The 9,692-nt window shown below is 35.5% G+C and overlaps 1 protein-coding gene across 4 annotated transcripts; it reads right to left on the bottom strand.

Annotated features, from left to right (window-relative positions):
• Positions 1-402: 402 nt before the first annotated feature.
• Positions 403-7,850, bottom strand: LOC113226392. 4 transcript variants are annotated; one of them, XR_003310090.1, is made up of 5 exons: positions 7,601-7,845; positions 5,859-6,075; positions 5,153-5,414; positions 2,258-2,517; positions 403-667 (listed from the first exon to the last, which is right to left on the bottom strand). XR_003310090.1 is itself a non-coding variant. In XM_026459001.1 (3 exons), the coding sequence occupies exons 1-3, from the start codon at positions 7,713-7,715 to the stop codon at positions 2,481-2,483; spliced, it is 414 nt and encodes a 137-aa protein (XP_026314786.1). In that variant the 5' UTR covers positions 7,716-7,850; the 3' UTR covers positions 2,253-2,480. The 4 variants fall into 4 exon arrangements, 1 of the variants encoding a protein (XP_026314786.1); XR_003310089.1 differs by having other exon boundaries at positions 5,859-6,053; XR_003310088.1 differs by having other exon boundaries at positions 5,859-5,979; positions 7,601-7,843.
• Between the last annotated feature and the right edge of the window lie 1,842 nt (positions 7,851-9,692).

The following is a 9,692-nucleotide window of genomic DNA, read 5'->3' as shown; positions in this document are numbered from 1 at the left end:
CGGAAAATTAATAAATTGTACATTTTTTTAAGAATAGGTGCTAAATAGTACAATTTATGTACATTTTTTTGGTACTAAATTTGTCAGGATTCGTTAAGATGCACACGATACTCTGAAATCGCACAATTTTAGGTCTATAATTGGAGTTTCTTTTACTTTAGCGTACTATTAAGGTACAAATTTTTGGAATAATAAGTTTTTATAGTAGTTAATTAAAAACAGTAATATGAGGTACACCCGCCATATTACTGTCAATACAGCGGGTGTACCTTTGATATTGCTATAACTTCGTTTTGATCGAGGTGCAAATTTTTTAAACAGAGGTACTAAATAGTACAATTTAGATACATTTTTCGATACCAAATTTGTTAGGATCTGATAAGGTATACCTGCTATTCTGACTCATTGTTTTACCCGGCGTTTGATTTATTTTTTGTGACTAGCAACGCGTAGGACGGAAGCGTTGCAGTTTCTGGTACAATATTTTTCATCTTCTGATAAGGAAATCTATCCGTAGTCTATCCGTCCAGCCTGGAAGAACGCTACGCTCCTTTTAATCGGTTACAGTTGAAATCATATCCGCACCATATTAATTTGCTTCCATATATGTGTAAGACTGCATCATTAAGTTAGACGGTATACCAAACACATGAACATTTTTTTCACCCTGCCAAAAACAAAATATACTTCAAATTGTACACAGTGGCGTGGGGGGTGCAGAGGGGGTCGTGGCCTCAGGTGGCACAGCACTGGGGGCGCGGGCGAGCCCTAACAATTATTTTTTCTTTACTTAAAATTAATTCCACTATTTGAGAAAACGACATCCTGAACAATACAAAGGTGGCGACGGCAGGCTAATACAAAAACACAATCGAGCCGAGCGAGAACGAACTACTTTTGTAATCCTGAAAATAGAGAGGGCAACAAATTTAAGTTGTTGTCGTTGGCACGGGGGCGGCAGAAATCAACGCTTCGCCACTGAGTGTACATCCATATAGCAAGTGAAAATGTGCTTATATGGTAAAGATTCGTTAACACAGAACAAATGACTTCGCTACAAAATGCTTACCAGTTTATTTCTAACATTTTACAGATCGTGGTTAAGAAATTGATAGAAATATAAAAATAAGTCTGATAATAATAATAGTAACTTATACTCCGTCCAATCATATAGTTAACTTAGGACAGATCGTGATGACCCAATGCATTTCCGATTCGATTTTTTATAACAATCGATTTTATTTATGAAGTTTTAATCGTGAATGTGAGCGTGATGTTGCGTTTGGCAATTTGTGTAGTCGAGAATTAATAATTAATGTTAATAAGGATTCAAGGGATGATTCACGTTGATATGGAGAACAGTCCGACAATTCATTATAATAAATAGTAAGAATTTATTATAATTAATTTAATTTCATTATAATTTATTAGACAGGTACTAAAATTTATCAACTTGAACAATCTTCGTTACATAATCTGTTGGCTCGATAAATATCGGAGCTAAAGAGCACGCCGCTTCACTAAAATTAAAAAATAAAAGAGTCCAGGAATTTGAATTTGAAACATTTTTTGTCTTTGATTGTATAGAATAGAATAGAATAGAATAGAATAGAATAGAATAGAATCGTTTATTTCATGTTATCAATGTCACAATATTACAATTGGAAATACAATGTCAAGGGATAACTATGATCGTCAGTAATAAAATTATAATAATAATAATGAATATAAAATAAAGTAGTATAACTACTGCTTGTCGAATAAAATAAAATTAAAATTGTTTCAAAAGAAACTCATCGACACTGTACAATTCAATATCCAATAAAAGGTTTTTTAGTCGGGTACAAAACGTTGCATCGTTTCTAACACTTTTCAGGTCTGTGGGTAGATGTTCGTAGAATCGGGGACCTATTACCCGCGGATTTCTAGTTGCAAGTTCGGTACGGTGGGCAACGGATTTTAGTGTTCCCGCGTTTCGTAACGCTCGGCCTCCGCCCGTACGTCGCTCATAAGTAGCCAAGTTTTGACGCGCATAAACTATTATATCATAAATATATTGTGAGTACATGGTCATTATATTGTATTTCTTAAAAAGGTTTCTGCAGGTCTGACCCTTTTTTATGCCTACTATTGTTCTTAGTGCACGTTTTTGAAGAATAAATACCCTACCCTATATCAATAATTACGGAACTTCCGAAGCATGCATATGTCAAAAGTTAAATAAATGCTTAGACGGAGTACACTTACTCATACTCACCCCATAAATATTGCGTTGAGGGTAGATAGCAGGAGCAAGAGGCCAACAAGTGCTACCACAGCGTAGTAAAACAAATGGTACGGCGGCGGCAGCTCGTAGAAATGTCTCTGGCGCACAACAGCAGCGGTGACGGAGCGCGTTACATATTCCATTGTCATTTATTTTTCAATTTCACTGCATAGTATGTTCGAGGGAATGTTGTTTCGACTAATGTGAATGAAGATTACCCAATTTCGTTTTGATCAACACGGCGACCGTCACTGCATAAGACACGATCTAATGTGTATTACTAATAAATAGGAAATCACAAGGATCACACTAATCCATTGTGCCAGCAAATTCCCTCGTTCCTCTTTTAGCATGGGATACAAATATTCTGTCTTGATTTTATTGGTAAAGATGAATCAACTAGATTTATGTCAAACATCTGATCAATATCTTTTCTGTTCTGTACTACCTCAATAACATTACAATTCATGAAAATAGTTTTGTCACAGAACGGGAACCTGTTAATTACGTGCGTTGAAGGATGATAGCTAAATAGTTTTAAAAACTAGTTTAAAAAAACTGTTTTGAAATTTGAATTCATGGCAACGAAACAATGTATGAGTGTCCTACATTTTAAGCGCACCAACGTTGTCACATTGACAAAAAGAGGTATAGGTTAGCGATGGAACGAGTTGTATTTTTTTCAACACGAGTTACTCGAGTTGAAGTGAGTGCTAACTCGACTCGGTGTATGACAGCTACCGCGAGTCGCGAGTACGACTCGAACCGACACGGTTCACCGTGTTGGACACGACCGGCGGCGTGCCGAGTAGTGCCGACGACCGCGACTCGAGCGTGCTCCGAAGGTCGCCGAACCGACCGACTGAGAACGAATTGTCGACGCGCTGTATGAGTGAAGTATCCGACTTGGCGGGAACCGAACCGAGCTAGCTAGAGTTGACTCGTTGTGGGAGTAACTCGAGTTGAATAACTCGACTCGCCCATCGCTTGCGACTAGAGCGTGCTCCGAAGATCATCGAATCGACCGAGTGGGCTCGGCGGCGCACAGTGGAACTAAATTGATATTTTTTGGACACAGGAATAACTTATGGAGTATCGAGCAAATTTTTAATTAATTTAATAAGAATAAAAGTTATCAGGAGTGTTATTATTTATCATATGAAAAAAAAAACAGCTCCGTATTCCTAAAATTGTTCCCATGATTAAATAATAATTGATATTTTTTGGACATAGGAATAACTTGTGGAATACTGAGCTATTTTTTTTTATGTGATAGATAATATACATTTCTAACAACTTTTATTCTTGTATAATTTCTTGAAAAGTTGATAGTTTCAGAGAAAAAAATAAGTATTTTTTTTGTATGGAGAAATATACATTTTATTTTTTATCTCTTAATGTAGGAAAATGTAATGTGCGTGGGGTACTTACAGTATAGTTCCAGTCATTTTGTATGTAGAAAAAAATAATAAGTCGGCATGTACTTGCGGCTAAAGTAAAGGTGCAGCAAAATTGCTAACTCTTTTATGTACTTTTTTAACAAAATACTTGAGCTTCAACTAACGAAAAATTAATTTTCGTGTAATTTAGAGCGTGTTAATAACACGAAAGTTAAGTAGAAACTAGTATTATTGTGTTAAAAAATAAATAACTAATTTAAAATTTTGACACCTTTTTACTCGTAAAGCCGCAAGTTAGTACTTGCGGCTCCATACAACTTTTAATTTTTAGTTTTTTTGTTTGGAGAAATAACCATCTTATGTTTTATCTCGAAATGTAGGAAAATGTAATGTGTGTGGGTTATTTTGAATATAGGTCCAATCATTCTCTATCAAGAAAAAAATAATCCATCTGCAGGTGCTTGAGGCTATACGAGTAAAAAGGTGTCAAAATTTTACATTTTTATTTATTTTTTTAACACAATATACCAGTTTCTACTTAACTTTCTTATTATTGTTATAACACTCTCTAAATTATGCTAAAATGAATTTTTATTTTGGTCGAAGTTCATGTATTTTGTTAAAAAAGTACATAAAAGAGTTAGCAATTTTGCCGCACCTTTACTTACAAAGCCGCAAGTACATGCAGATGGATTATTTTTTTCTACATAGAAAATGATTGGAACTATATTGTAAGCAACCAACGCACTTTACATTTTCGTATATTTTGAGATAAAAAATTAAATGTATATTTCTCCACACAAAAAAAAAATTTTTCTCCGAAACTATCAACTTTTCAAGAAATTACATGAGAATAAAAGTTGTTAGGAATGTTATTATCTATCATATAAAAAAAATTAGCTCGATACTCCACAAGTTATTCCTATGTCCAAGAATTATCAATTTGGGCCTACTGTGCGGCGGGGGGGTACCGAACCGAGGTAGCTCGAGTTCTTAAAAAAGTAACTCGAGTTGACTCGTTGTGGGAGTAAATCGAGTTAAATAACTCGACTCGCCCATCACTAGTATAGGTACCTGTGATAAATTGTTAAATTTATTCCGTCAGGGAGATTTTAGTCTATTGCCTGCGCCGGCGACGCTTTGCTAATGCTGGCCTTGACATCACTATAGTACGTGGTGTACTTTTCATAAACCTAAAGTCAACAATTTTATTAATACTTTAAGTAAGTACCACAAGGGTTCCGAGGAGCATGTGCTGAATAGTTCAAGAAATAAAATATAACTTAAGTCATGATGATGTATGCGTTCGTTTCCCAAAAGTCCTTGTATTCGCCGAATTTTATTCAGCCTGAAGATTTGAGCTGCTAGTTCGATAAACTCGTGTTGGCAATGGGTGTACACCACTGCTGAGGTATTCAATAACCCCAGCCAAATTTCTGGGCCGTAAATAAATAGTTGTTGGTAAATGCCCTTTGATGCAACTTACCTTTTGTAAAAGCCTCTGATAATCAAAAGAAAAACGAACAGTATAGCAGATCCAACCATCAGATAATAGATTTGGGTGTAGACATTCAGTTCCCGCGCGCGTTTTGGATGGGTTTTATAATAGATTGAGCGTTTCAAACGGTAAAGTTTCGTAGGCTTTTTCGAGGGAAATATATATTCTTTGTACTGAATAGAAAATAGCCCGGTCCCTGGTGTTGCTGGTGATGCTGGTGTTGCTGGTGATGCTGGTGTGTTGGTGGAAACTGAAAATAAATAAATTTATATATAGAAAATTTTATCTCTGCACGATAAAACATCAAAAACACGACTTCGGAGCGGTTGGAAAACCGAGTCATACTGGTCAAGACAGTATGTTATTAATACTGTTGATCTCCCGTGCGGACAAGAATTTAGGCTATAGTGAACAAGTGAACTTGAGAGATAATTTTAAAATTTTGCAATAAAGACGCCTTGTTTGTACGTCGCTTGCTTGTTGATCGTTTTGCTTTTAGAACCCCTTGAAAATATAATATAGATTTTTACATGAGAAATATCTGAAACGACCATCCAGTCCGCGTTGTGGACGTGATTTGGGCTGTAGCGTGTATGGTATTCGGGCGTTTTATGTTTGAGATAAACGTGAAAGACGCGAAAGCGGGTCAAAAGAATCTGTTAACTTGAAGAAGTGGACTGAATTATAGCAATACCTTGGTTAGTATCCTTCTGGCTTCATGTACATAATGTATAGGGAGCGTAGCACGACGGCAGTGACTACGATGGCACCTGCCCACGCCACCCAGTTAGTTAGGTCGATATCACCATGGATTCCTGAATTTTTTATTCCGGTAGAAGTAAAGTGTCCTTCTCTTTTGTTTACATTTACTTGGTACACTATTTGCGACCTAAAGAACTTAAGTTTGTCAACTGAACAACAAGAAAATGCAACGTACAATTAGTCGTCATTGTATTATTTATAACTTTATTGTTTTACAGTTAAATAATTTCTGAACAAATTAAAAAGGCAATAAGACAAGTAATTATATATGCGTAAAAGATAGGTCGTCTGATGCGTAGTGTGTTGTAAACTAACATCTTAAGTAATGCGTTGGGTTGGTCATTCAAACAGTTACATTGTTCTACATTCAAAGACATTATAATAACAAATCTGCTTCTTCAATTTAACTATGAATATATACTTTCGGACACATAATTTGAGCCACCTCGCATTTTTGTCTTAAAGGGCTAGAATACAAAAGTAGTGTTATCGTCGAAGAAGAAATTTTCCCCCGGTTTAGCAAATCCAAATTTCCAACAAGGATTTATGGAAAGACGTTTAGTATACTGGTTCCAAAATAGTTTAATAATTTATGATCAATAAAATATTAGGAAGTGAAATTATTTTTCCGGATTTAAATCGCGTATATTTGTTTTTTCAAACAAACCGACGTTTCGGGCCCTTTACAGGTCCCATGGTCACGGTTGACTGAGGTGGTAAAGTCTTCAACCAGTTATGTCTAATATTGATGCAAACCACCCTATTTTTTCACTATAGTTACAATAGTTATTAATTAAATACCTTATTTTTAATTTTACAAAGAAAACACTCCAATTTACGCTATGTTAAGTTTTACAAATTATTTTATTGAATGAACTTTTATTAAGTTCAATTTATTATTAATTATTAATAGAAATTAGAATAAACTAAAACATATTAATTAGTACTGCAGTCTTATGTCTATTTGGGATTTTTCATTAGAGGAAATACTGGATCCCAAACTGGTGGTACGGAGAAACCATCTTCCCTGTTGAAATTAGGATTTAAATCCGGAAAAATAGTTTCATTTCCTATGTGTAACAATCGCGAAAACCTAAGAACTCGATACAATAAAATATTGTTGTGAAAATGGAGGTGGATCGAATTATGTGTCCGCGAGTGTATATACTCTTTGAAATAATTGGTGTTTACAAATATAATTTTAAACTCAGAAAAAGATAAGAATACATAGTCCACTGCTGGACACGGCCTCCTCTAAGGAGACAGTTCAGATTAAGAACGTCTCACGTTTTACAAGAGATGTGTTCTTACTTCGGTGTGTTGATTTCACCACAATGTCTTCCTTCATGTGTGAGAAAGAGAGGTGTTGGTACTACATTTACATGAATGCACGTAACTTCGAAGTTAAAGCCATAAGTATATGCTAACGCAGGGAATCGAACCGTTGACCTCCCAATTGAGAACGACACATTCTCCCCTTTGGTATCAAGTTAATTCTAACAGTATAAAGTAGGACGAATAATACACGTTTCTTATATGTGTTATTAAATGCGCTTGATTACGTTTTCGGCATATTACTTTCGAACATATAGTTGCACCCTTTATATTAAAGATATATAACCTACAGTTTTTAAGTCGACTTCTCGATTTTAAAAGGTGTGATTGTAAAAGTACCGGTTTGGTCAGTAATGCTGCGTATAAGGCGATTTAGTGGTGATCCGGAGCCAATTAGCCGTCTCTGGTATAGCCTTGGTGCTTTAGAATCCGATGAGGCCATGTTGTCGTCCATTACAAGCCAATATTATATAACCTTCCTTTGACTGTACGTTATAAATATTTCAAGCGGTACTAGTAATTTTACAGTCGTTTTGAAACATTGTGTCCTGGAAACATATTTAATTTAGGCTTAAATATTGTTATTCTTATTTCCTGAATGGTAAATGTTTTTCGCCGATTTGAAAGCTTGTTTGATTGACTGTCATTTGATTATATAAAATTTTGTGATTTTATGACGAGAAGAAAAAGTTTCGTTTTATTGAAGAGAGTCAGAATGAAAATATTCATGGAGTTTTTATTCAACACTTTCTTTGTCTTTGTTATACTTTCGAAGACAGAATCTTATTCAATCCAAGTGCTTCTTCTCATTGCTGGGTATAGGTCTCCCGAAGTTTGTGCCACGATCCTGTGCTAATCACTTATAGAAGTGTAAATAATTATAAATATAAAAATAAACATTATATAAATATTAGTCTATATTATATTAGACTTAGTCTATAGACTTAGTCTATATATTTATATAACAGTTGTGTTATGAAAGTCGGAAACAACGAAGGTACTGCAAACATCCAGACCCCGAGGCAATATAGAAAAGATTACTTTTCTACATCGACCAGACCGGGGATCGCACCCGGCACCTCAGAGATGGCGACACTATGAAAACCGGTGTGCTAGCTACTCGACCACGTGGGGCGTCGAACTCCCATTAATCGTAAATAGAAGAAATTCTTCTATTTTTGTACCCCCCACGTAAGTTGTAGTAAGTGAAAATACCATTTTTTGCTTTTGTACTTAAATATATACTTTTTATGCACATTATGGGTTTCATGTTTGAAAGTAACCATAACATTAAGTGATTTCCTTACTTTTAAATATGAAACCTATACTATGCATAAAAAGGATTTAATATTTAAGTTAAAAAGTAAAAAATAGTATTTTGACTTACAACAACTTTCGTGTGAGGTATCGATTTATACTTATCCATCATTGACTTACAATTATATGGATGTCGGGTCCGCGCTAAAAAGTGTCCGAACTTATAGGGCGTTAAAATCGTATACAGAGCGTCATTCACGCTTTAGTCTTCGTTTGTTCGACTGACAGCGAAGCAAGCACAATTAGACAGTACTGCGATGACATTACAATTTAAATTCAACGTTTTAGCTTTTTCATATTCCTTGACATGTCACTACGTTTAAATAGGTTGACTTGGGACATTTTTTTCGTGGTTTTTGTATTAGAGCCGTCGTCCATTTATTTTTAAGTCAATGTTATCCATCTAAATTTATTTTAGAAAATAATTATAAAAAACAAATTCAGAAAACAAAATTAGTAACAGCAGAGTTCTTTGTGAAAAAGAAGTTCGTCCAGGGAAGTATTGCCATCTTACCAGTTTCTGCCGCCAAGCGGTAATGCGTCACTGCGTTCCGGGTTTGAAGGACAAGGAAGCAGGTGAAATTACAGGCAAACGGGACTTCTCAACTTACGTTTCGTGGTGACGGGCGCAATGGCGATGCCCCTCAGATTTTTGCGATTAAAGCTCTGAGTAACACAGCAATTGCTATGGACTGGTGTGTCGCATACCATTACAGGTACATGGGACTTGTCAACTTATGTCTCGGGGTGACGGGCGCAGTGACAGTTCCCCTCAGTTCAGGCGTGTCGCTTAACAGGCGCACGAGTTGTTCGTTCTTTCTCTTGGTATCATAAAAAAACGGTATATAGAAAACTTAGAGCTAATGTGGTCAAAGGCGGTCATCAGAGGAAAACTAAACAGACGGAGACGTACTGTACCTATGGTACAAAAAATTAAATACAATATAATTTCAAATTTAATACAACAGTGTATTAAATAAATAATATTTATTAAAAAAAAGGAACCGATTTCAAACTTTGCTTGTACGTATACATATAAACTGAAACTAGAATGTTAACAATCGATTACCTACCGGTAATTGCGCGAAACCGAATTCATCTCCTAGTTTGCGAC

The sequence above is a fragment of the Hyposmocoma kahamanoa genome, unplaced genomic scaffold (assembly GCF_003589595.1).
Source record: "Hyposmocoma kahamanoa isolate Upper Pololo Valley unplaced genomic scaffold, ASM358959v1 190, whole genome shotgun sequence".
In the NCBI taxonomy this organism is placed as follows: Eukaryota; Metazoa; Arthropoda; class Insecta; order Lepidoptera; family Cosmopterigidae; genus Hyposmocoma; species Hyposmocoma kahamanoa.
This window is presented reverse-complemented; position numbering and strand designations above follow the sequence as displayed.

What these genes read in the sequence shown, in the direction of transcription:
- LOC113226392 (XM_026459001.1), bottom strand. Translation starts at nt 7,715, where the DNA reads ATGGACGACAACATGGCCTCATCGGATTCTAAAGCACCAAGGCTATAC. An exon ending in CAGCATTACTGACCAAACCG is followed by an intron (nt 5,415 to 7,600) that starts GTACTTTTACAA and finishes ATTTATTTTCAG; the next exon opens with TTTCCACCAACACACCAGCA. An exon ending in ATCAGAGGCTTTTACAAAAG is followed by an intron (nt 2,518 to 5,152) that starts GTAAGTTGCATC and finishes TGTCTTATGCAG; the next exon opens with TGACGGTCGCCGTGTTGATC.